This window comes from Aptenodytes patagonicus, chromosome 1 (assembly GCF_965638725.1).
Source record: "Aptenodytes patagonicus chromosome 1, bAptPat1.pri.cur, whole genome shotgun sequence".
In the NCBI taxonomy this organism is placed as follows: Eukaryota; Metazoa; Chordata; class Aves; order Sphenisciformes; family Spheniscidae; genus Aptenodytes; species Aptenodytes patagonicus.
The window spans coordinates 89,237,592-89,265,266 of record NC_134949.1 but is presented as its reverse complement, the minus strand read 5'-3'; the positions used below and the strand labels follow the sequence as shown (position 1 = coordinate 89,265,266).

The following is a 27,675-nucleotide window of genomic DNA, read 5'->3' as shown; positions in this document are numbered from 1 at the left end:
TTTTTTTCCTCATAGGTAAAATTTTATAGATCCCTAATAATTTTCTTTTCCATCATTTGGAATTTTTCTGATTGGCACACATTTCTTACAAGGTCTTACCTCAATAGTGAGTTGCATGCTAAGATTACTTCAGGTATTTTTTAGGACACATTCTCATTTATAATCTGGAGATGGTATTTGTTTTTTAGTGGCATAGTGATATTGCTGACTTATGTTCATTTTTGAAGTCAGCATAATAGCTTATCTTTCAAACCTGTTACCTAGCCATGTGTTTCCTAGCCTTTATTTGTATATTTAATTATTCCTGTATAAGCATACTACATTGTCCATATTAAACAGAATAGCCTTTTTTCCAGATTATTATTCTCTATTCTGTCAAGAACATTTTGCATTTGAATCACACCCCCTTATTCCAATACCCATGACAATACCAAATAATACCAGACCCAGCACAAATTCCCGAGTCCACTCCATGCATCCTTCTATTTGATAGTAAACCTTTAACAGTTACTCTACAGAGGCCAAGATTTTTTGAATGAAACTGCACCTACTATATATTTATTTTCATCTAGACCTACCTTGCTCACTGTGGGCCATGTGAAATAGCCTTATTAAAACCCAAATATACAACACAGACTACTCCTCTGCTCAGAAGACCAGTACTTCATTTTGTAAGGAAATTAAACTTGTCTGACATGATTTGTTCTTGAACAGCATACACTAGCTGTTACTCATCTCCTCATTTTTCTTTTAAGTGGTTATAAATTATTTGTTCCCTTATTTTTCCAGACAGAAATTAAGCAATTACAGTGCCTCGGCTATTTGTGTTCCTTTCCCTCTTCCTCACAGCTCTTTTTCCACTATCTCACTTGCTCTTTATGACTTCTCAAATATAAATGAGAATGGCAGGCAGAATACAATTTACGTCAATCTGAATCAGCTGAAAAATTCTCTACCTTAGCTAAGTACTGCTCAGTTATTTTACCTATTCCTCCACAACTTGAAGCTGAATCTTTCTGCTACCAGCATTAATTGTGGCTAGTTATAACTACCACCTGTCTGCAATGGTATTTGTAGTGAAAACAGATTAACCCCCCCAACACTCATGCCAGCAAGAAGTACCAAAAGCCCCCCCCAAACATTAACCATTGCCAGCCTTCTCAGGATCACCTCCTGACAGTTCTTCCTCTCTATTGAGCAGCAGAAAAACATTATCCTTGGTCCTCCTCCTGCATCCCATTTTGTATCTTGGCATTTCTGATTTTGTGCCAATAGGCTCATAATAAACATATATTCTCATTCCTAGTGACCTGAGCTATTTCTAATTCTTAAATGCTTCCTTATATCTATATATATCCACAAAGAATGCATGGTTTAGCCAAGCTGTTTTCTTACTATGCAACCTATCCTTTCTTAGTAATGGAGAAAACTTGCATTACTACCTATAATACTACTTACAGAAGATACTATCATCTATATTTACATTTTTCCCCCCTTTAAAAAGTTTCCTCACAAATTTTACTTACTAATTATCTAAGTTCACTGAAGTCTTCCTCTATTATACATACAAGACAAAGAAAAGATAATATAACTTTGGAAATATTCGGGGAAACTTGCCCCTGCCCCCTCAACCCCAACAGGTGTTGTAAATAAAATGAAAATAAACAAACCCACGTTTCTGCTATTTTCTAGTAAGACATTACCTTTAAATTTTACAAGTTCTAACAAAACTATAAGAAGCTGGAAATTATGTTTTCCTCTCATTCTTTTCCCAGAGATAAGATGGCTCATCAAACAAATTCAAACATGACATTACTTCTTTGAGCCCATCAGTTGGTTCTGTGACTGCCTAAGTCTTAAAGGCTAAATCTATGTGATTCATGTTAGGTCACCTTGGCACCTTTGGGGACAGATTCCCTAGTACCCACACAATCTAACCTGTAGCATTTGCCATGAGGCAATTTGAGTATCTCAGTTTGTCAACATGAATGGGAAGGAAGGAATAGCATGCTGAAATAGTTCAGCCTTCACAACACTAATAGGGAAATGGTTTGTATTCATCAGTGGTCAGAATGGCAGAGAGTCACACCATCCCATCTCAAGTCCTTCAGCACTCCAACATAAACAGCCCTCATAACCCTCTTTCCTACCCAACATACCCAGGACACCATTCCTCTCATTTACTGGGTTGCTCATGCCATCTCAACAGCATCAGAATTCATTACAAGGGATTTCCCAGCACCACAGAGAACATTGCAGAAAGTCAGTATGCACACTTATAAATAGAACCATAATTACTGGTCAAAAAACACATGTATGAACAATTATGGCTACCAACTCAGTCTTCTCACCTACGCTTATTTATCACCAGACTTTGACTTAGATTTAAAATAATTCAAGCTGGAAGGGACCTCAATCTTCTACTCAAAGCATGGTCAACATGAAATTCAGATAACAGGCTCAGGGCTTTATCTAGCTCAGTCTTGAAAATCTCCAAAGACAGAGATCCCACAACCTCTACAGGCAACCTGTTGCAATGCTTGACTGTCTTTGGGGTGACTCCCACCACCTTATCTCTTGCCAGAATCTTCTATTTCAATTACAGAATCACAGAATGGTTGATGTTGGAAGGGACCTCTGGACGGCATCTGGTACAACTCTACTGCTCTCACACTGATGAGATCCCTCCGTGCTTTCTCTTCTCCAGGGTAAACATTCCCAGCTCTCTCAGCCTCTCCTTATATGAGAGATGCTCCAGTCCCTTAAACATCTTTGTGGTCGTTTTATGGACTCTCTCCAGTAGCTTCATATCTCTCCTGTACTGGGGAGCCCAGAACTGGACACAGGATTCCAGGTGTGGCCTCACCACTGCTGAGTAGAAAGGAATGATCAAATCCCTTGACCTGACACAGCCCAGGATACCATTGCTACGAAGGCACATTGCTGGCTCATGATCAACTTGGTGTTCACCAGGGACCCCGCCAGGTCCTTTTCTGCCAAGCTGCTTTCCAGCTGGTCAGCCCCCACCATGAACTGGTGCATGGGATTATTTCTCCCCAGGTGCAGGACTTTGCCCTTGCCCTGGTTGAATTTTATGAGGTTCCTGCCAGCCCATTTCTCCAGCCTGTCGAGGTTCCTCTGAACAGCAGCACAACCCTGTGGTGTTTCAGCCACTCCTCCTAATTTTGTATCATCAGAGTACTTGCTGAGGGTATATTCTGCCCCACTATCCTGATCATTAATGAAGATGTTGAGTAGGACTGAACCCAGTATTGCTACCTGGGGTACACTACTAGTTACTGGCCTCCAACTAGGCTTCATACCACTGATCACCACCCTTGGGGCCAGGCCATTCAGCTAGTTTTCAATCCACCTCAGTGTTTGCTTATCCAGCCCATACTTCATTGGCTTCTTTATAAGGAGACAGTGCCAAAGGCCTTAGTGAAGTCAAGGCAGACAATATTCACTGCTCTCCCCTCATCTACCAAGCCAGTCATTTTATCACAGAAAGTTAGCAGGTTGGTTAAGAATGACTTCCCCTCGGTGAATCCATGCTGACTGACCAACTACTTGTCCTTCATGTGCTTGGAAACTGCTTCCAGCATTAGCTGTTCCATCATCTTCCCAGGGATCGAGGTGAAGCTGAGCAGCCTTTAGTTCCCTGGGTCCTCCCTCCCGCCATTTCTGAAGATAGGAGTGACACTTGCTTTCCTCCAGTCCTCAGGCACCTCTTCCAATTGCCACGATCGTTCAAAAGTTATTGAGACTAGCCTCGCAGTGACTCCCCAGCCAGCTCCCTCAGCATTCGTGGGTACATCCCATCAGGTACCATGGACTTACATATGTCCAGTTTGCTTAAGTATTCCCTGACCTGATCCTCTTCCAGCAAGGGTATGTCTTCCTTGCTCCAGACTTTTCCCTCATCTCTGGGGCCTGGAATTTTCAAAGGCCATTCATGATCACAACCTGTATTTCTTCTTCCAAATACCTCAGTGAAAAGTCTTGTTCTGTGTTCTTGGTAACTTTCTCAGAGGTGTTAGAAGGATGCTATTAGGTGCCCCATAAGCCTTCTCTTCTCCAGATCAAGCAAGCCAAGATTCTTCAGCCACTCCTCATAGGGTGGCTGTCTGCTGGACTCACTCAAGTTTATTAGTATCTTTCTTGTACTGTGGAGCCCAGAACTCTGGTCTCATGAGAGCCAAGTAACCAGGAATAATCACTTCCTTTGATCTATGGGAACTGGCTATCTTCCTACAGCTCAGTATGGTTAGCTTTCATTGATGACTCATATTTAGCTTGCTGTTCACCAGGATCCCAGTTCAAGAGAGGTGTTAAAGCCTGGGGACAGCTGAGTACAATTGCAGGGTGTTATTCTGTGGCATATTCTTCTCTGGCTGGGGCCACAGTCCCAAAGTAGTCAGCTGTGCACCTCCCTTGAAATTACCAAATGAGCCAAGTTTGCTTAGCAACACACCTTCCTGGCTAACGATTCACAGAAGTACACATTTGGTAAAATGTTGTTGTTTGGTGGCTACTGCAGAAAACTATGGCTGCAACCACTGCCTGCTTAGTCAGTCCCTCCTTCCACTGTCCAGCTGAGGCAAGTTTTGCACTGGCAAACCATTTGGTTTGGTGACCAAAGCAATGGCAATACCATTTTTGCACTGGCAAACACAAGGTAGTATGCACAAAAACAAGGCACAGAGAGGGAAAAAAACACAGCAGGAACAGTCTTGCTTAGATATAAAATAGCCTTTCTACAAAAATTTTGTTCTTATGACCGGATTACCTTCAGGTGAAAGTAAAGATTGTTCCTGAAGTTTAGATGCTTCCAAGTACATCGGCAACAGCTTATAATTCTCAGAAGAAATTCTAATTACACTTGTAATGTTAATCCCAAGCTCAGACATCACAGGCAACAGCTGAGGGTTGTGGAAATCCAAAATTATAAAGTAATGATGGGCACCATCATCTGGTTCATCATCTGTTCAAAACATAACAAAAACAGATTAGAGCAAGGACATTCAACAGCTAAACAAAATTCATTTTTTTCTTGACTATATAGGGATACTGCAAATTAAGCTCAGAGAAACAGTTCTTTTATAACTTTATATAAGTTTCAAAATATTATGTGCATTAGATTGAAGTCTTCTATAGCAAACCACTTAGAACTCAGCAGGAAGAATAAAAGTCAGAAGTAAAACTTGTTTGGAGAGCACCAGGAGAAAAATAGGAGAAGCTGATTATAATCAGAATGCTAGTTATAGCAGCATTTCTGTAATTGCTTCTCTTTAAGAAGGAGTTTAGTGTCAGGACATGCTCACATGCTCTAATGGTAGTTTAAGCTATCCTATTCCATCCTGCATAAAGCTGGCCAGGGAGCACACACAGAATAAGTTACTGTGTCTTAGTTGAGAGATTATATTAGCTGTAATAGTTTTGAAGGATTAGCTGCAGGTATGAGCCGACTCACTGCTGACTGCTCCCTGCCCAACAGGTTCATGTTTGCTAGATGGACTCCCTGTCAAAACCCGCATCAGCTGGTAATACCAGCTCACACTAGTCCTTTTAGTTGGCAAGGGGCATATCCAAATTCATCCTAAAGTACAGATGAGACGTTTCATTGAGTGCCTGCTCTGTTTGGGCTTATTACTTCTGTAGAAATAGGCATAGCAACGTTTCAGTACCGAAGCAAAAGGTTAAGCATTACGTAGGTAAAAATGAGCCCTCTAGAAGCTTGACTCTAGTCTAAGTTAATTGTGTAGATTCCCTTTACGGCCCACGCAGAAATACAGGTATTCAGACAGGTATCAGGTGATTTAATTCATCCAGCACGATTATTTATCCTAAGACAACAGAAACTGCCTGCTGAAGCTCCTGTGTCTCTCCATCCACTATGGAACACATACAATTAATGCAGATCCTGCACTAACAACAAAGTTTTATATTCTATTTAGCACTGAGGTTCTTTCTTATGCCTACTAACACAACACACTTAAAAGTCCTTTGGTCACTCCTCAGCTCACAGGACTCATTCATCCAAGGGAGAAAAAAGGGCAGGGGAAAAAAGGTAGCCTGGCACTGACATCTGCCTGTGCTCAGGTATATAGCCGGGGCTGTGCAAATGCTGATACCACCTGGAGCAGCAGGCTGGCAACACGGCTGTCTCTCCTCTTCTTGTAACATTAGGTAAACATAAAAGAACTTAGGAATTTGGAGAAAGACTGACTGAGGAAGCAGCCACCACAGTCCAGTACATATATTGCATAAAGCAAAATCAAAACCAGAAGAAAACTAGTCCATTATATCACTGCTAGTACTGAAACTGAACTACATATTTTGATGCCTCAGTTACTGTAGGAAGAAAAAGCATGAGCACGTACAATTACTGAGCATTAATGATTTCTAACAAAAAAGACAGATGTCTGCATAGTGAGTTACAGAGATCCAAAAATTCCAATGCATACATGCTGAAAAGAAAGACTGCCTGCCATTCAACAGTTATGATTATGCTAATAATCATGACAAGTTGATAATAATCAGTCAGTTCTAATAATCAGTGACTAGTTCATACTTAAATAATGAAAGACATCAATGCAAGTAATCTCAAGATTACTCAAAAACTGAAATATTCCATTTCAGAAAGGTAAAAATGTACTAGGGATGAATGATAAAATGACTGTTAGCTACTAGAAACAGATACAGATTGTCTTTGAGTTCAAGATATGGTCATATATAAGCAATAGCTCAGATTACTCTCAAGTAAAAATTGTGGCATTTTTCTCTCTTTTTTTTTTTTCCCTTGATACAGCTGTGTTAGAGTGGCCAAGAGTGCTGAAAAAAGTTTTCACTGTATCAAGTTTAAGGATCATCCAAGGTTCTTCCTGTCTTCTGCTCAGACTCTTCTAAAATATCATAGAATCATACAATCATTAAGGTTGGAAAAGACCTCTAAGATCATCGAGTCCAACCGTCAACCCAACACCACCATGCCCACTAAACCATGTCCCTAAGCACCTCATCTACACGTCTTTTAAATACCTCCAGGGATGGGGACTCCACCACTTCCCTGGGCAGCCTGTTCCAATGTTTAACCACTCTTTCAGTAAAGAAGTTTTTCCTCACGTCCAATCTAAACCTCCCCTGGCGCAACTTGAGGCCATTTCTTCTCGTCCTATCGCTAGTTACTTGGGAGAAGAGACCGACACCCACCTCACTACAACCTCCTTTCAGGTAGTTGTGGAGAGCGATGAGGTCTCCCCTCAGCCTCCTCTTCTCCAGGCTAAACAACCCCAGTTCCCTCAGCCGCTCCTCATAAGACTTGTTCTCCAGACCCTTCACCAGCTTCGTTGCCCTTCTCTGGACATGCTCCAGCACCTCAACGTCCTTCTTGTAGTGAGGGGCCCAAAACTGAACACGGTATTCGAGGTGCGGCCTCCCCAGTGCCGAGTACAGGGTCACGATCACTTCCCTACTCCTGCTGGCCACACTATTTCTGATACAGGCCAGGATGCCATTGGCCTTCTTGGCCACCTGATACATGGACTATACCTGAAGATTTTGAGAGTACTACATTCTCAGTAGAAAAGTTTCATAGATCTACATGTTCTTGACACTGAGAAATGGAGCTGGCACCTCTTTCTCCCAAGACACAAAACAAAGCTTTAGCATGAGGTGCTTGAGAATCTTAATTGCCACATTCTCGAGGAAAGATATATATTCCTGACACAGTTGTTTCACCACACTTAATATTCATTTAGAATGGTCTCCAGAAGTTTTGGCGATACCTGACTTAATTTTCTCTTGGCATGGACTTCTACGTGGAACTGTCAGGAAGAATGAAGAAACAATTAGCTCTCCACAAGACAATAGCTGTGTTTTTCCTGTAGCCTATGGTGAAGGGTTTGTGGGGTGCTGTCCCTTCTTAGGGCTATACGTTCCTCCTCACTGTCTTCCTCAGTGTGACTAAAGGAATTAGCAAGGTCAGATTACCTTTTCTGTTGTTAGGTAGTTCCTTATTGCCTTCAGACTGGAAATCAATCCACTGAATACAATTTTTTTTGTATGAATCAGAATCAATTTGTTTATTATTAAGCCCAACTGTGTGGATGCACAATGAATGTGGTAAATTGTTCAGAATGGCTTCAGCTCAGTACAGTCATGACTGTAAAATTAAATACAGCACAAGTGACCAAGCGCAAAATACCTCAACAACTTCTCCTTTGAGGCAATCTGCAACTATTGCTATTTCGTAAATATCCTTGGGACTAATGAGACAAATCCCAGTCAATAAAATCATAGTTTAACAGCAGTGCTAGTAGTTCATAATATAAAGCTACTAAGCATACTAAACAAGGGTACTTTTCATGGCTGTTAGTTTTTGGAGGCAATTTGTATTTTCCTTACTTTGTCTTCTCATTAGCTGTGACTAACAAGGCAGCAAAGCATGGATATCTTATAGAGGTACCTGATGTTTTCTGCCCACCTCTCAAGGCAGTAGGGAGCAAAAATGTTGGAGCTGGTAAAATTGTTTCTACGGGGCCTAGTGGGAAGCACATTAATACCCACTCAAAGCCACTCTGTACTGTACGTTCTGTACAAATTTTAGTAAGATGACATGAGTTCTCTATATCACTTCAGCTTGGATTCTTAAAGGCATGAACGTTTCTTTGAAAACTTCTTTCAGGCCCTGAAATACCTTAAAATTATTAAAGGAATGATGTTATAGCCAAGCCTTATCTGAAAAAATGCAGAGCTATGCACAGATAGCTACTGTTGTGTTCTTGTTTACTTTTGTCAGCTTCATTAAGATTCAAGATTTGCTCTAACACCTGGACTGATGCTTTTTAGATGCTTGAAGAGTGCCACTGATCTCGAATGAGATGCAGACAAAGGTTTGATGAAAGAGAGAGGAAAGCCTGCAGCAGTTCAACTAGGGAACAGCAGGTACACATAATGCATCCAAAAATCAGCAACTGCTTCTCCAGCAGGAGAGATCCTGTTTATGTTGATGTAGCTCAAACATATTATGATCCAAATTAAATATAACTGTGATCTAACGAGGAGAGCTATGCACATTCTCCAATACTTTTTGTTCTAGCGATGGGTGCTATGTTTTAAGAATAAAGATTTTCTCAGCACTCATTAGCATATTATTCCCTACTTTGTATAGTTCATTTCTGGAGTAGATTTCTTCAGGTTTCAGTTCTATCCACATGTTTTTACAGCAAATGAAATCATATTGCCCTTTGTACAGAACCTGGCTTCATCCCCAGACAATAGTAGACAGCTCTGTTATACTTTATAATACAAGGAGAAAGCTGCCTTTGGATACTGACACAAATGCATTTAGTTAGTTATTCTGAAATCTTTCTGTAAGAAAGGTTTTCTGTAGGATTTGTTTAACCACTTTCCTTTAGTCTTACAGATGCTAAAACATTTTGATGTCGACATGCTACATATACCTCATTTGCATTTTATTTCTTGGACTGTACAATCTATCCTAATACTGAGCAGAACACAGTGCCCTCTTCAAATGCAAAGTAGCAATGCTTTAATATTGCCAAATAAATCTTGACCTTTCAATATGGAACAAAACAAAGTACTCAGTTAGAAGCTAGGTTGCAAGATTTCTAGCAAGTTTATCAGGAGTATATCTACATTTTTTACATACCAATGTATTTGTCTTCCTCTTCCACTTCTCCCCGTCGCTTCAATTGGGTGTCCTTTTTAACAGTGACTGGTGCTAGAGAGCCTACTTCTGTGGTTTTTCCTTTCCTTTCTTTCTCAGCTGTCTTGGCACTAGGGAGGTTCTCCTTCTTGCCGGGAGGTTTAGCTTTCTCTTTCTCTCCATCTTTTTCCTTTTGTTGCTCTTCTTCTGCCTGACAAGATGAATAAACTAAGTTCTCATTGTAGCCTTTGTGCAGAACAAAGGGCAGACCGCTGTAAAATTTTAGTGGTTCAATTTTTTTATTTGAATACTTTTCCCTCTCAGCCACTATAATGTTGATGTAGTGAAGCTGTCTTGAACACTCTGCCTTATCCTTCTCAAACACACCATTCAGTTTATTATATTCTTACTAAATCATAGTGTTAAGACTTCACACTAAAAAGGAACTGAGAGAGGTAGGTAGACATACCCACATAACTCATGAAATGCATACTGGTAGAAAGACAAGTAAAGAATCACTGTGCTTTAGTTACTGCCACTACAGCACTTGCATCAGCCAGAAACCTTCCCTGGACTGAAGGAAAATAAGACAAAAATTAAATTTTTGTCTAAGTCTTTAGCATCTCTGTTAACACTGAGTATGGTGTAAAAAGGTACCAGCGCTACTTTTCTTTGATGTAAATATCTGTCTACTATAAACTAGAACCAAGAGACTTGTGCTCATTTCACACAGGATATTACTCAGCCATTCTCATTATTTTCAAACAAAACTACCTACATTAAGTTTTGCTCAGTAATTTAAGAGTAAAGAATGAAAAAAGATTTTGTAAGTATCCCAAAGCCTCACACTATAAATCCAGAAAGCCTAGAGCCAGTATAAAATTAAAATAATCCAAAATATATTAAGGTAAAGCAAGGTGCTGTAAGAGTAAGAAAACCTCCACCTTATTTCTACCCAGCAGCAGGACTATGCACTAACTATGCAAGAATGACATTTAAGGATTGTAAAGCTAAATTAAATACAATAAAACGATATTAACTTAACTTACTGTTGCCATCCTGCTGGTGTCACTTTAAAGGCTATTAAAGCAATGAGAAAAGCTCTCCGTGCGAATGAGACAGGGCAGTTGACTCTACACAGTTGCCTTCCCTAGATTCAGCTGGAAAAGCAGACTATCCAGCTGTAGAAGTTGTGTTTAGTTCAAAATCAAAACCAAAGCAGAAAATCTTTTCCTGATTTCCCTTCTTCATGCATTCCCTTTCTGTAAAATTTAGAAACGCCTTCAAGAGATTCTCGTAACTATTTGTGCTGTGAAATGGGGGATTTGGATGCTTTCATTGTTTTCTTTCAAATTTATTCCACTTTGGACATTTCAAACCAAAGATTTTGATAGTACCACTTTCATTCTAAGCTTATGAACATGTCAAAACAGATGATACAATCATCAGGCTACAAAGTTCACAATCAGCTTTATCTATTGCATCTGCATCCTTTTATGTAATTAAGTCTCAAATAAGCAGACACATTTCTGAACTTGCCGAGATTCCAACAAAGAACACTAGTTGACCTTAATACCTGAGGAAGTAAAAGCCTCTCCTTTCTATGACTCTTTCCTTTTCCTCTCAATGTCATATTTCTCTTTTCCTACAAGGTGCAGCTTTTTGTGGAGTTTCTAATCTTCCATTAGCTTTACATTCTGTAATATTGTTATTTTAAGCTTCATATTACAGAATCTTACTACCTCAAACAGTTTTCTAAATCAGAGACACCTCTTCTGCATATTAGTTTAAATGCATACACCTGTCAATTTATGACAAACTTCTGCTCCTACTGAAATACAGAAAATTCATAATGGTTTATTTTTGTTTATGCACTTGTTGTTTTTCTTCTGCCAATCCATTCTATTAATTGATGTCTATTCTAAAAAACAACGGACAGTTATGTTGGCTTTCTGAGAACTGATCTGCTAGTAAAATCCTGGTTTCAACTCCCAAGTTGTTGTCAATGGACCTTGTATTGTACAAGCTAGTTGGAAAGGATTAAAAAATGTATGGCAGACAATTTAGAGTTGGAATTCCAAATTAAGAGCCAGTTTCTGCCTGTTCTGTACTGCAGAGCATCCTTAGAGCCAAGAGCCCTCTCAATTCTTGACTCTGTCTTGGTCCTTCAACTGCTGCTCTCATGTTTGCCTGTCACGCTTTGATATAGATATAATCCAGAGGAGCTGACAACTTTGTCCAGATTGCTTGGCTAAAACAGAGAAGAAATTGTAGGTTCCAGAGATTCTTCAACCTTCAATACCAACTATCCTCAGATTCTCCAGGAAAATAAAATTATACTTACAAAAGTAATCTTGCCAAATCAAAGCTAAAGGCTCCATTTTAATATTGGAGTACCTAATCTTTAAACTTCAAATTTTTGTTTTACAGTTTACTTATCAGCACTGACTGATATCTAACAGAAAAGTCATTTTTTCTCCATTCATTACAAAAAATCTGCTCTATAGCTTCAGCCTCTCAATTTCTCTCCAGATTGAAAATGCACTTTTTTTTTTCCTCAGATTCTTCATATATTTCTGTGGCTTACATTATCATTTGCTAATCACTTTTGCAATTGAATTCTATGGGAACAGGTCACAACTTTAATTTATCACCTAGAATTTAATGTTCCTGTGCTTGTGTGCTATACTTCATCCACCAATTATTCCCACAAATAGAATTACTGATAAAGAAATTTACAGACTTTTCAACTACACAAAATCCACAAAACCATTTTCTTCTTGGATATTTTACATGCACAGACTGCTTAGGTCTCCATGTCATCATGTTTTACATTATAGTTTTTGATCAATTAACAGGGTAAACTATTGCAGCAATTATATGACTTGCTGGTAATGGTCTTCCGCTACATGAATGTTTGCTGGAAAAGGACTATAGCAAAGACCAACTGTTCAGTAAGTTGTTGAAATGTACCACTGACAACTATTTTTTTTTAATTACAGATGTTAGAAAGCAATTAGAGGTCTGATCTGATTATGATTCTGTGCAAGCTTGGTGAAATTCCTCCTAGAACACATAAGCAATCTGACTGAGGCAATCTTGGAGCTAGTAGTGATGGTCTCGGAGAACATGTGGAAGCGGGTTTCGGGAACACTGGAAAATGTGGTACCCAGTTCTGAGAAGCAGACTTCAAAATAGGAACTATTTGGAGAGAATTCAGAGGACAGGAACAAGCATAATCAAAAACTAGAAACCACGACAATATATTTGCATTTGTTTAGTTAAATATGTAATAGATTTCTGCAGAATGGAGGGTAAGAACTGCTGTCCCCATACACAGTGAGAAGCGAAGCAGTAACGGGTTTAAACTAGAGCAAGGTTGATAAGGTTAGAAACCTTTTCCAAATGGCTATGTTGCAGATATAGTTGAGCAGTAATACTGATTGCCGTAGAAAAGCGAAAGCACAGGAATGGAAGGTTTTAAGAACAGGTTCAACAAACATCTGCCAGGAAAAGTTTATGTATATTTAATCCTGCCTTAGTGCCAGAGGATGGAATAGATAACTTCTCCAAATTTCCTCCAGAGAGGTGATTCATGATAATAACTTCTTCATAGTTCTGCTCTTCATCTATCCTTGATACCTCTCAAGTAATAACCTCTCCTACCTTTGCTTCAGCAGAGATATATTCAGCTGAAGCGAGATTCTAGCTCTATTTTCTGTTGGTTCTAAGACTCAGCTAAGACATTACTACTTATTACTCTAGCAAAGAGTTCTTTCACAATATTTTTTCTTTTTTTTTCCCTCTCACCTGCATTTGAGTAATTGAGAGCTTATTCTCCAGAATCTAATTAACTTAAAAAGATAAATTTCTATTCACATTTCTCTTCAATTACAGATCTAGGAAGTTAAGCATGAGGAGAAAGGTGAATTTATGCAAACAGCACTAGAATGGAAGTGTCTTCATAAAGTTAATTAAGCATCCTCCCTAAGGCATATTATAGTACCTTCTTTTCAGCTTCTCTTCTCTGAAGGTCCTTCTGTTTGAGACAAAGCAGTTGAAATTTCAACAGCTTTCCAGTTAGTGTTACAGGAATTTCTTCACCACTATCCAGAATGGCTTTGGCTACTTCTATCACCTGCAGAGAAAAAAAAACCAAGATAACTATTACTTATATAATTTTAATACTGCATTTGACACATATTTTGCATGCTGAAATGAGGAGGTGCTATCTCGCATTGTACAATGCATGGGTCAAAATAGCCACACTTTCAGAAAAACAACATATCAGTAAAACGCATAGCTATTCTTTGGTTCCTAAGACCTCAAATGAAGTTATATTTGCTATAGTGTGAGATAAAACTAGAATGGAGAAAACTTCTATGATTTATGTAAGGGTCAACAGACACACAGTTCTCACAGTAAAATGTCATTTTTTTCAGGTTTTAAACAGAGAAGCAACATTAAGCAACTACTTATTATAAAGTAATAAATTAAAAAGCATTTAACAGATAGCAAATCAAGGGGAATAGTTTGGAGTACTGTTTAAAACGTGACTAGTGTCTGAATCACTAGCCCTGAATGAAAGATAAAAACTTCTTGAAGGGAATTTGAGAGGGTCCGTCTTGGTGAAAATACACCCCCTCCCTGTGTAATTCTGATTCCGTTGGTATGCAGCCTAATTGGGGTGAAATAAGGCTATTGAGTTTTCTCAGGGTGATGACAGCAGCGGGAACATACAGCTGCATTGTCCAGATGTGTGGCATTGACAGGCTGTTTTATGACTATGTTTTTTACAGCTTGTTTCCACTAAATTTCATACAACTCACTAACATCTGGGCCGTTTTCCTTGGAGCCTCATAACCACTTTATTTACTGCGAAAAAAATAAAATAACATAAAAATACCATAAAAAGTTGTTATATGTTTCTTTTCACTTGTGTTGTCTCTGTAATAAAGTTCACCTATGTAGGAAGCGCTGTTGAGGAATAATATAACCATAATATTTTCCTACTTTTGTTTTTAAGCAACCATCAGCTTTATTTATAACCATGGGCTGAATTAGGTGTTACTCAAATGTTCTGACATGTTTCTCTTTTCCCCTCTTGGAGCAATTACAGTTGGGCACATATGGTGTCAATTTTGCTTGCTAACATTCAGACAATGAAGGTGCACACTGCATCTCACTGAACTGTGTCTTGTCTAATGCAAACACCACCATTAGCTTTGAGCTTTCACAGTTTCTTGCCCAGCTTAGAAATTTTCACTTCTCAAGTAAAACCTAGGTAAGCAAATGTAGCCACTAAAAATGCTTCTCTGAATAAAACAAAGCCAAAATGGAATCCAGACTATTTATTATATGCCAAATTATTGTTTCATACAAATGAAAGCAAAGTACAGAAAAAGAAATCTCTTGAAATTTGTGTTTTTCCCGAATTGTGTAACAGGGACACAAAACAACCAAAATATTTTCATTTATAAACCCTCTCAAACCAATCCTGCCCCTCCAACACTAATAAACCTGATGATCTCCTTAACATACACATAGGAAAATGCATCATGGTTAAGATTAGTTCTGCTTTACATCTTTCACATTCAGAGTAAGACTACTTACTGGTCACTATCTCAACAAGCCAACCATAGAAGGCTTACTGGAAAGACTCCCATTGACTTCAGAGTCACAGCAGAAAATCAAGGATATGTTAAGAAGAGACTTAAAAACTCCCACAGACTGTAGGCAAACTAGAAACTACTAGCTATTCCAACAAAAAATAGTCACCCAGAGCTAGCAAGAGAAAATCTGTGCTCTGAAAGAAAGAGACTTTGGTAGAAATATTACAGTAATCTCCCTTAGAGAGAAAAATTCTCATACAGTTTTTTTTGCAGAAGTGGTGTTAACAGCCTATGGAAAGGGATGTTTCCCAATTGCCTAATGTAGATGAGTTGCACATTTCTTGAAACACAATAGAGGGGAAATGGAGGGATTCTGGAAGGATTCCTGAAAAGTGTATATATAGTAACCCAGCTCGATGGCAGTTGCTGATTTATTGTTCAGGGAAGAAGGAAGGAACGCTTAGACTCTTACAACCCATTCTTCCTCACAAATTCAAAGCATTTTACCAGTCAAAAGCAATGCATCATGATTATTTCTATTTTGTAGATAGAGAATGCAGAAATGAAGAGACTTGTCCAAGGTCTATAGTGAGCTGGACAACTCTGAGTGGGTGGGAAGGACAAATTTTCTTATGTGAGGCGTTAAGAGAAGTACAAACCAAACTCTATTCAACAGGAGTACATTCCATGACTGTGGAGGGAGGTCAGACAAATAAGACAAAGATAAAATGAGCACATTACATTTGGCAATACAAAGAAAGCAAATAGTTTTTCATACAGCAATGTAAAATCTGCTTTATGCATAAGCAAATAGAAAACAATCCCTCACCGCTGCTAGTTTAAAGACAAAACATAGATCAATCCATGCACAGTAGATAAAAGAAATTAAATTTATTACACTCATGCATGTTTACTTCATTCGTGGCCCTGTGAATTATGCAGGCACCTGGCATAAACAGTTAAGAATCCACAGAGCCTCAATAAAAAACAAAAGCTGAAGACAAAGACTTGGTAGGAGTACAGAAGGAATTTTTTGGGATACTATGAGGTGGATTCATTTCAGATTGGCTATACTTCATCCCGCCAGCGATGACCTTTTTCTTATGTGAGAAACCATGGAAACTTGGATGGACAAACTCAGTTAGGTAGGGCCTCTTTTCCTTTAAAGGAAGAGGAAACTTAGCATTCCTCACACAGCAGGGGTCACATTTGTGCATTGCAGAAAAGCTTCAGTGGTGATGCAGTATTTGATCTCATATGGTGGCAGTATGAACCACGCAGAGATTTAGCTGCCTAGTGCAAAGGGCATGTATTTCAAGCCATTCGAACACTGCATGAGTGCTTGTAGGTGACACTATACTATCGGCAGATGCTAGTGCCATTGAGATAGGAGACAGGTCTTAAAAGTTAGGGAAACGTTTAAAGCCAGAGTCTTTATGGTATCTCTCTTTGAAATGCCTCCTTTTCAATTTGCAGAACCATTGTGACTGCTAAATCATAATCAGAAAAGCTTTCAAAGTGATGCATTGCATTATCAACTTTCACAGCTTTATCACTACTTGGAAGCAGTAGCATCACTTGCTACGAACAGTGGTCAGTCCATTTCATAGCGTAGTTCTCCCATATCCAGGGTGAGCTTTCTAAAGCCCTGTCTTCCCTCTTGTTCTTGAAACCGTAAGAAATTCAGGCCATCACATATACCTCAGACTCACATAACACTTCCTAAAAGAAACATAATGGTTCCTAGAAGAACTCCTCAGTAATTCAAATCCCTTAGTAGCTGACACAGTTCAAGTCAATTTGAAGCAGGAGAGCCGTCAAGAGGCTATATGGATTACATGTACCAACCAAGTTATTATTTACTGTTCAAATGTATTTTCCTGAGCAAGCTAATAAAAGCAAGGGGGGAAAAAAAGCGATCTTCACTTATTACAATCTGCCATCAGTATCGTGAATCCCTCACAAGCAGCTTTCAAGACAGATTAGGGAACAAAAGCTGCATGTGTCATACTGATAAGTTTCTTTTGTCCAAATAAGACTTCTTTACACATACTATTAAATATTTCTGAATCTGCTGATGTCATTTCATTGACTATAGCATACTACGATCAATCATTTTGAAAGAATACCAGGAAGGCACTGAGCTGACTCAACCAACTTCTTTCAAATCACACCTGCAATGTGTTGAAAGGCAATTTAGTCTCTACTATCAGACCATTCATCTAATTTCTTTTTTCCTCTCAGAACCTCTTCCCAACTATGATGTCAAAAGATCACTTGCTTAATTGTTATCCTTCATTGGTGAATTAATGACTCACAATTCAAACTGAGCTTAAGGACTCATGTAAATCATTTGCATATCTGAACAGAGCTCCATATAGAGCTTATGTATCCACAAGGTAGACTGTAAAACTTAAGCTAAGCCAATGAATCATCTTTGTTAATCAATGAAGGCTCTACCAACATGTATTCCAGAGAATTAAAAAAAAATTAAAGTGGATTTGATTACACCTTCTGCCCCTCAGAGTCCTTTTCAAACAAACCTACTAAAATAAGAATAGGACACTTTCACTATTGAGCAATACTGAGCAAATACATATGCTGTTCACGTACTAAATATCTGCCTTTCTGTTGTGAGAACATTTCTCAAAGCAGCAGCAATGGCTGCTTGTGTGCTAGAAAAATATGTTGTCACTCATATGAGTGACTGTTTTTTGCCAAAACACAACACAGCTTGATTTGGTTAGCAGAAACCTAGTTAGAAATATCCATTGTAAGAAGGTCTGTTCTTTAAACCTCTCTCTACAGAAAATGTGCAACCTGAGGGCATACCTTAACTGGTTTGATCTCAGCAATGCAGAATGAGAACTTTCTAAGACATGTATACAGCGTATGTGTCTTAGTCTTACAAGTACTTAAATAATGTTCTAAGGGAAATACAAACAGGTGAATAACCTAATTTAAGTAAAAATGAGAAAATACATTACATAAAAATTATGTAATGATAAAAATTATGTAATGACTTTTCACCTTGGCTTTATTAAGAGCTCTCACCGCCTATGACATGTACCTCCTATGGCTTCCTGACCACCTAACTGCTAACAAAACAAACTGCTTTAAGGGAAGACAAAATACAATATGAATATCCAGTGATTCCAAAGATCAGTCATTAGCACTGCTGCCTCAGGAAGGAGGAGTTTTATGCATAGGGAAGATTTTCTCATGTGACCCTTCAGATACCTGTTTCCTTTTAACACTCTGATTGGGGGGAGATAGTTGAAATAGCATTTAAGTGATTTCTGAAGTACTCCTACAGAACCCAGACCTTTTTAAAAAGAGAGGACAGGCTAGTCTGCTGTGATCTGTGCTAAGAAAGAGAGATGTATTGCTATGATCAAATCTTGAAATGTTTACATTTCAGTGGTATGAATCTGCCCAGCAAGTCTTTCCATTGTGGAGTAGAAAATTTTATGCTTGCGAGAAGTAAACTGTCTCCAGTAATACCAGCTAACTGGACCCACACAATGAACATACAAAGCTAAAGGATTTAGTCACGCTTCCCTAACACTGCATCTGTCTAGGAAGAGAACCCAAGCAGAGGTGAAACAAAAAGATTTAAGAAGCAAAGTTGTCTCATCAACCCTTGTGCTGGTAGAACCCATCTAGCTACACCTTGTCAGAGTTTCCTAAGCCGCCTCAGAACTCATGGGCCAGGAAGTCCCAATGGCCTCGTGGGCTTGGCACCACAAGACTCTTAGGCAGGATCTTTTCACCTTGGTCCAGCTTTGCAACAGGGCTTTGGGCATTCCCCCCCCCCACCCCCCTTTGGTGACAAAAGATTCTGGGATTAGTTGCTCTACTTGAGAAAAATGTCTTATACTCTATTGTCCTTAATTAACCGATTATAGTCACCTGAAATTTTTGAAGGCAACAAAACAGAGAACAGCATTTCCTTTGGCTACTCCAGAGCGTCCCTCTACCAATTTAAGGGTGACATTCTTACAGACATAATTGCTGTTTGCTCTAGTTACACAGAGATTTCAACAAAACCTGCACAGAAAAAGCAGGAAATTTTATACCAAGTTGCATGCATGCAGGAAACTTTGTAATCTAGGAAGCAAAACCAAGGTCTCACCAGTGTTCTAAAGCAGGTTTTATATAGATAGATGAATTTCAAAAGATAACAAGTTTCTTTCCTAGAAAATAAATCATCAGCAATTTTGAGTTTTATGAATGGCCTCAGGACAAATAATTACAACCGTAGTAAAATAATAATACATGCAGAGGGCATTGCTTCTAGAATCCTAGAATTAGGATTATGAAGAAGAGTTGCTACTCTGAAATGGAAAGAAAAGAGGAACATGTTTCAACTGTCTCATGTAAATAGTAGAACCTGAGCTCTCAGATTTTAGGAAACAGAAAATTAGAAGACACAGATTGTTTTCCTGCAGGAGCTCAAGACTTTTTGCCCCAGTTTCAGCACTTAGAAATCCTGGCACTTCTTAACATGACATATTGTCCTTAGAAGGGTCCCTGAACTGGAGAGACTTTAGAAATTGATTACAAACAACTACAATTTCTAGGACTGATTGGTTCATAGCAACAACAGTTCAGTCTCATGGAATAAATAAATCCCAAATGCAAGGCATATAATTTGATAACTCAAAGGACTACACATGCCACTATTGATGATGCAGTGGCATTGGATGCTCTGACAATGGCAAAGGCTGATGCAAAGACATGGTGGTATGTCTTTACTCTGGGTAATATTTTATTCTTTTTAGGTGGCATGGATTTCCTATATTTGAAATAAAACCCCTTTTGCTGTTATCCGAGGCTTAGAACTATTTACCTGATCACACAGACGCCTCTAATGCCACTAGGAAGACCTAGGTCATTAAGACATCGATACTGGACAGGCATATAGAACACAGAACTAGCCGAGATCTTTGCTGTTCTGGAAAGGCAGCTGAACCCAGGTGAATGCTTTTTTTTCTTTTTGTCAGGACATTTTCTTTTGTTTCCATCTGGCCAAGTTATAAGAAGGCATTTGCCAATGATATTCTACTCTCTTGGATATTGGTGCTAGCAAGGCAATTGTCTGTCCGAGCAATTCAGCAAGCACTAAGAAGTCTACCAGTGAAAGGCATTATGAAGTAAGAACTAAGGTGAGCAGGACAGGTAGAAGCTCATGTAGCTTTTTCTCAGTGAGTTCTAGTAAAATCTTCAAGATGTAGGAGATCCTGGAATACCTTAACATTATCTAGGAAGAATGCGGATAACCCAAGTTTGCAGTTCATCTAAAGATGCCAACGATTTGTGGCCTGGGGTGTGATAGTGTCTGTTTGGAATAGTTTGGCACAGCCATAAGTTGTCCCTATTCAGTTGGCAGCAAACTGAATTGCTTGTAAAGGTCTCCTGTGAGATAAAGAAGGGGGTAAATCTAACCTCAGCTGATATGCAGACACTGGTAGTCTTCCATAAGGCTCATTCATATTGATATTCACAAATTGCTGAAGAACAGTGGGAGCTGTGAAACTTGCTAACCTAAGCTAACAAATTTTTTCCTTAACATCCTTTTAAGTAAACTGACCTAAATACTTGGACCCAGGAGGTAGAGTCGTTAAACTCTCCTCAGAAGACAAGACAATAAATATCTCAGGTAAATGTACCACCTCATGCAGTGGGATCGTTTACAAAATGTACTCTATTCTGTACTATGATGTATGTGGTAGGAGCTTGGTAACAGATAACAACAGAGCTGAAAACAGATGAGTAGATAGTGCCCACAGCAGGATTTGAAGTTTCTTACCCTTCCCTGGAGCCAGTACCTCCCTAAAAGGCATCTTCATTTAACGACAGTTCTCAACTGTTTCTTGAGCATTAAGCCGCTGCATATCCATACAGTATAACGGCCAAGTCCTTCTGCAATAAAAATCTCTTAACTTACATCCACACAATAGCACTTGACAAAGGCTCACTGGAGAACTGTTCCATTTTATTATGACATTTAAGACTGCTGTATTTGTTTTGCTCTGTACTGGAATGAAAAATAAAATTAAATCTTTCTATCCTTCTGACAATTCAGCATGGCTGCCAAAGTTGTTTTTACTGTCAAACCCTCTCATCAAAACAATGACACCAGACAAGTTTTGGCTCCTGAACTGTTCCATTTTACAACTACTTTTAAAATTAATTTTGTTCTACAGCAGAATGAAAACAAAATCTTTCTAACTTTTTTTACAAAATAGAATTCTATTGACATACATTTTTAGACTGAGAAGGCTGGATTTTCGTACGACCATCTCTACTTTTGAGAAAGCCTGTTCTTGATCACAACCTTTCTGATGGTGTTTTGTCAAAATCTATACACTTCCACAAAAATATTTCACCTTTAATTATATATTTCTACAAGAAACCAAAAGGCTTCCATAAAAGTACTCCTGACTAGCATTATTTCTGAAACTTGTCTCTTCAGTGACACATATCCAGGCTACTAACCAGTCTTTCCTCTCCTCCAGATGCCACATGACTCACAACAGTTTGTACCTTCTTGGGTGAAAATACTCCTTGCCACAAGCATAATGGCTGTGACATTAAGAGTTTTCTTTTCACGTCAAGCTAAACCCAAAACTTTTGATTTTTCTGCCCTAGGAATTTACTATAACATCCTTAACACAAAATAAATGCATACTCCTTGTCCCTAGTGCTGCCCTCCTCTTTTTTTTTACTGAAGAGTTAGAGACAATGATGAGAAAATCTTAAAAAAAGTTACATAAGACAATAGAAAGGTATAAGATAATAGAAAGGTATGAGGTATTTAAGACCTACTGAAGAGGACATAAAAATTATTTAGAAACAGAATAGCTATTCTTAACTGTTTTCTTGAACAAAATTCATGCCATTGCGGTGAGGGAGTAATAGAATAAGGTAGCTTTCAATAATTATGCACATATATATTTTAAATACATATTAAAATATATTTATTATCTAATTATATATAATTAGATAACCATATAATCATATATAATAAAATATATGCATAATACTTTTTATCTACATAAACTTTCATAATACAGTAAGAGCACCTATCCCAGGAACTACGTGCTCAGTTCCAATCTAAAGTGGACCTTCTCTTTACATCATGACATGACCAGCACTTCAAGCAGTCTTACCAGCAGCAACCCTCACTTCGTAAGTCTCCATTCTATGCACTTGTAGCAAAGTATTAATTCACAGAAATGCTTAAAGACTGCTTTTAATCCCTTGTTTCCTGGCTAAATTAATTCAAATTTTTCCACTTCAGCTTGTTCACTGGTATGTTTTACTGTCCTACAGAAGTTCTTAATAACTTGGGTTATGTATTTTGTGTTGGAAGTGACAGGAAAGGAATGTTTCATTTACACCTGGAAAACCCAAGGATCCTTCTGTCTCTGCTACAGCCTATTGCCTATTAAGGCAAGAAGTACTGTGAACATTACACAATTTCCCAAGGATTCTGTCAGCACAATCTTAGGGAAAAAAAACAAACCAAAGAAAAAAGCCCATGTACCATATAAATAATTTTAAAACAATGCAAGATTCTATTACTAACCAATAACCTTTTAGTCCTCAAAATGAGCTGTACAAAGCATGAATTAACTAAGATTTATATGCAAGCACTCAACTGAACTGGATTTTGATGGCAAAACTGTGCATACTGTGCTTAGCAGTAGAAGGATTTAATTTGGGGGTCTCTTTGGTTTGTTTGTTGAAACTGTACAACTAGGTTGATATCGCAATATGCCTGGTGATATGGGTTGACTGTTATGTATCTTGACTCAGACAGTAAACCTGGCACCACTTCTGCTTTTATCAGTCCTGAAGTTTGAAGTATCTGAGTTGATACTCCTTCCCTGCTAGCAAGGAGGTAAAATAAAGTGAGGCTTTGTACGGGAACCATTTGCCATGCAGATCTGGAAGCAAGTCTACAGGAGAATCAAACAGGTCCTGTGTTCAGCCAACAATGACAAGAAGCAGAACAATTTGTAATCAAAATTCTATATTCTCTTCTGTTTAAATATTAACAGTTCCTGCGTGTGACATGCAAGCTAATGTTTCTTGCTTGTCACAAGCAAGAATCAAACAGAGATAATTCAGTGCAATCAGATGGGTAACAAGATCCTGGACAGCCTGATTTAAAAGTCCTCACTATTTCAGATTTAAGGAAGAAAAGCAAGAAAAACAAGGGAAAGACAATGTACGCCAGCAGAGATAAGGACAATAACAGATTTACTTTTTTAAAAAATTGTATCAGGAAAAAAAATATCATTAACATGGCATTGGTCTGGTATTAAATGGAAACAGTAGAAGAGTCAATAAAGATGCAGGAAAAGTAGGGCTAATCAGTGATTTTTCTGCTCTACATTCAGAAAAACAACAGATAATATGGTTGTATCACTTCGTTAATAAGCAGTTATTTCCAACTGTATCAATGCAAAATTGCAAAAAGGCAGCTTTTAAAGCTAGGCATACCAAAAACCAGTAGACCTGGACAACGTAATTAAAGAATTATTAAAAATAGGTAGCTGAGGAGCTCTGTATATGATGAATATAATCTTTAAGTAATTCTTGGAGAACAAGGGAAGTTTTAAACTAAATAAAAGAAAGCTGATGTCACACCAATGCTTAAAAAAGGGGAAACTAGAATAACATATGTATTTTAAGTACTGGCAATGTAATGCTGATCATTGCAGAATAACAGAGGAGCTGATATTATTTCCTTAATGTCCTAACAGAGAACTCAATGAACTACAAATAAAAGGAGGGTAAAATAATTATTACCAATTCAATTTTCTTCTTTTTGGAAAAAAAAAGAAGGTGGTCTTTAAACAAAGAGAGCAGCTTTCTCTGGTAAGACTGTAATTCTAGCTGAAACAGATAATAACTCTGATATAGGGAAAAAGCACAATTCCTTTAGTATTCTTTGACTATTGATTTAGAAACAAGCATTCTATAGTTAATAAAGCAGTAACAAAGATTAAAACTCATTAACTAACAAATTTAAAAATGCAATTACAAACAAAGAGTCATCATCAAACAGGTGAGTTTCTTGTTGGGTCTGAAGCATACAACATATTGAGACTACGCTATTCAGAAGTTTGTCAGTGATCTAGGAAAAGATACAAAGTCTTCAATTATAAGATCTCCAGAAGACACAGTAACCACGGGAGATATAAAGAATGTAGTGGAAAACTCATTCACACAAAGAAATTTGGTTAATGTAGTTAGTATAGGGCAAGAAAGCAGTATGATTTGGTTTTGTTAAATTACAAGACATATCTCAGAAGAAAGAAAACAGGCCAAATTTACAGGATAGAGAACCTGTAAAGTGGTAACTTTGGGAAGGACTCATTGGTCAAGGGTGAACCAATCAATCCAAAATTAGCTCTCAGTATAAGGCAACAGCCAAGATAACTTAACACAATCTTCAGATTTGTATACAATGAGCTATCAAATAGGAGTACATGCATTATGTTATGCTTGTATTTCATATGTATTCAACAAAAACATTAAGTCCATTTGGCGTCCACAATTAAATAAAAATAGTGAATTGTAAATGTTTGTTAGAGAAGATAACAGAAATTATTAAAGAATTGAAAAAAAAAAACCATGAAGGAATTTATTACACATTGCTAAATAAAGAGAAAAATGAAGGGACACAATCTCAAAGTTTCTGCACAGAGAAGAGAAGATTAATTGCAAGATTTTATTTAATTTAGCAAATATGGCTATAAGCCATATATTGAAACATATGTTTACACTGAAACTAGAATCATAGAATCATAGAATCATTGAGGTTGGAAAAGACCTCTAAGATCATCGAGTCCAACCGTCAACCCAACACCACCATGCCCACTAAACCATGTCCCTAAGCACCTCATCTACACGTCTTTTAAATACGTCCAAGGATGGGGACTCAACCACTTCCCTGGGCAGCCTGTTCCAATGTTTCACCACTCTTTCAGTAAAGAAATTTTTCCTCATGTCCAATCTAAACCTCCCCTGGCACAACTTGAGGCCATTTCCTCTCATCCTATCGCTTGTCACTTGGGAGAAGAGACCAACATCCACCTCGCTACAACCTCCTTTCAGGTAGTTGTGGAGAGCGATGAGGTCTCCCCTCAGCCTCCTCTTCTCCAGGCTAAACAACCCCAGTTCCCTCAGCCGCTCCTCATAAGACTTTTCTCCAGACCCCTCACCAGCCTTGTTGCCCTTCTCTGCACACGCTCCAGCACCTCGATGTCCTTCTTGTAGTGAGGGGCCCAAAACTGAACACAGTATTCGAGGTGCGGCCTCACCAGTGCCGAGCACAGGGGCACAATCACTTCCCTACTGCTGGCCACACTATTTCTGATACAGGCCAGGATGCCATTGGCCTTCTTGGCCGCCTGGGCACACTGCCGGCTCATGTTCAGCCGGCTGTCGACCAGCACCCCCAGGTCCTTTTCTGCCAAGCAGCTTTCCAGCCACTCTTCCCCAAGCCTGTAGCGCTGCATGGGGTTGTTGTGGCCAAAGTGCAGGACCCGGCACTTGGCCTCGTTGAACCTCATACAGTTGGCCTCGGCCCATCGATCCAGCCTGGCCAGGTCCCTCTGCAGAGCCTTCCTACCCTCAAGCAGATCAACACTCCCGCCCAACTTGGTGTCATCTGCAAACTTACTGAGGGTGCACTCGATCCCCTCATCCAGATCATTGATAAAGATATTAAACAAGACCGGCCCCAAAACTGAGCCCTGGGGAACACCGCTCGTGACTGGCCGCCAACTGGATTTAACTCCATTCACCACAACTCTGGGCCTGGCCGTCCAGCCAGTTTTTGACCCAGCGCAGAGTACACCTGTCTAAGCCGTGAGCCGCCAGCTTCTCGAGGAGAATGCTGTGGGAGACGGTGTCAAAGGCCTTGCTGAAGTCCAGGTAGACCACATCCACAGCCTTTCCCTCATCCCCTAGGCGGGTCACCTGGTCATAGAAGGAGATCAGGTTGGTCAAGCAGCACCTGCCTCTCATGAATCTGTGCTGGCTGGGCCGGAAGTAACTTTTATCAGGAAAGGTCCTCCCCAGAAACAAATTAAGTTGTAGCAGATTCCCAATTATTTTCAATCATTTAGAAAAAACATCCAATCTTGATTTTAAAAATTTCAACACACAGATTATTGTTGAAAAAAAATACTGTGACCGGTGGTACAGGTCACAATAGTCTCTTCTGCCAATCGAATCTATCTATCTACTAATTTCACAGAACATAAAACAAACCGGTGACAGCAGCATTGGTAAGAAAGCCAACTCTTGGGCTACATTTACAAATTTTCTTGTCAGTAGTCTTTCTCACCAAAAAAGAAGAATCAAAACAATTTAGTGATCTTATTTTGTGCGTATATAAATTTATTTCTGTAGCATTCACTATGGTCTCTTGGGAAAACAGATCACATTTACACTTGAAAAACAAGTCCAAAGTTTTCAAACCTGATCAGAAAAGTTAGCTCTCAGGGAAGTGACATAACTCCCATTTAAATCCTCTTGTAAGCCAGAACAGTGTAAACCATAACAATGTAAGCCTAAAATACTAGGCATTTAACTACCAAGCACTTCTCAGCCTAGACTGAGGACACAGAGAGCACTGGGGCAGTTTAACTAGAGATGAAGGGAGAAGGAAAATCTTTTCAAAGCCGTGTCTCGCAGGGGAAGGAAAGATGGAGAGGAGAAAAAAGGCATCATTAAAGACAGGGTGCAGGATTAAAAAAAAAAAAGATCACTTGCAGGAAACTTTCCTTTCAACTACATCAAACACTTCCACTACATTTGAGGTCCAAAGCCCAGACAGTCCATTTACCTTTTCCCTTCCAATATGAATGCCTTCTCCAACCACCTCCTCCCCCCACCCCCTGCAAGTTAGGGGATTTGCTGCTATGACAGACTTTCCTCCGCTTGTGTAATGGCCTCTTCCCCTGGGTTGTGCTCATCTCTTCTACTTAAAAGCATGCTTCCACTCTTTCACAGCATACTATACAGAGCCTAGCAGAAGATTAATTTACTCCTTAGGTTTGTGTGTGTGTGTATATATATATATATATAAAATCTGCCATGCCTAGGAGCTTTTCTAACTTGCATTCACCTATACCTGTCCTCAAGGAATCATAAGTCTAGCGAGGATTTCTGGAGCGCAGTGCACGCTGCTCATGCTGCCTCCCATCCTCAAAATGCAGCAGACACCAGTAGAGTTAGCTATCTACCCAGTGATTAACAGCTGGGAAGTACTTACTTACAGCTGATTTATTCTGCTCCAGCCTCACAGAATTCCAGCATGGGAATGGGCCAGGATTTAGATTTGGCCCCTGATTTGACAATATTTTT

General features: G+C 38.9%; 1 protein-coding gene across 1 annotated transcript in view; it reads right to left on the bottom strand.

Annotated features, from left to right (window-relative positions):
- Positions 1 to 27,675, bottom strand: part of SPAG17 (sperm associated antigen 17) — a 124,019-nt gene that overhangs the window by 84,434 nt on the left and 11,910 nt on the right. Inside the window, exons 4-6 of the mRNA XM_076348037.1 lie at positions 13,677 to 13,808; positions 9,674 to 9,881; positions 4,790 to 4,984 (exon numbers count right to left, since the gene is read on the bottom strand). Coding sequence (XP_076204152.1) covers positions 4,790 to 4,984; positions 9,674 to 9,881; positions 13,677 to 13,808 — 535 coding nt within the window. The remainder of the gene's footprint in view (positions 1 to 4,789; positions 4,985 to 9,673; positions 9,882 to 13,676; positions 13,809 to 27,675) is intronic.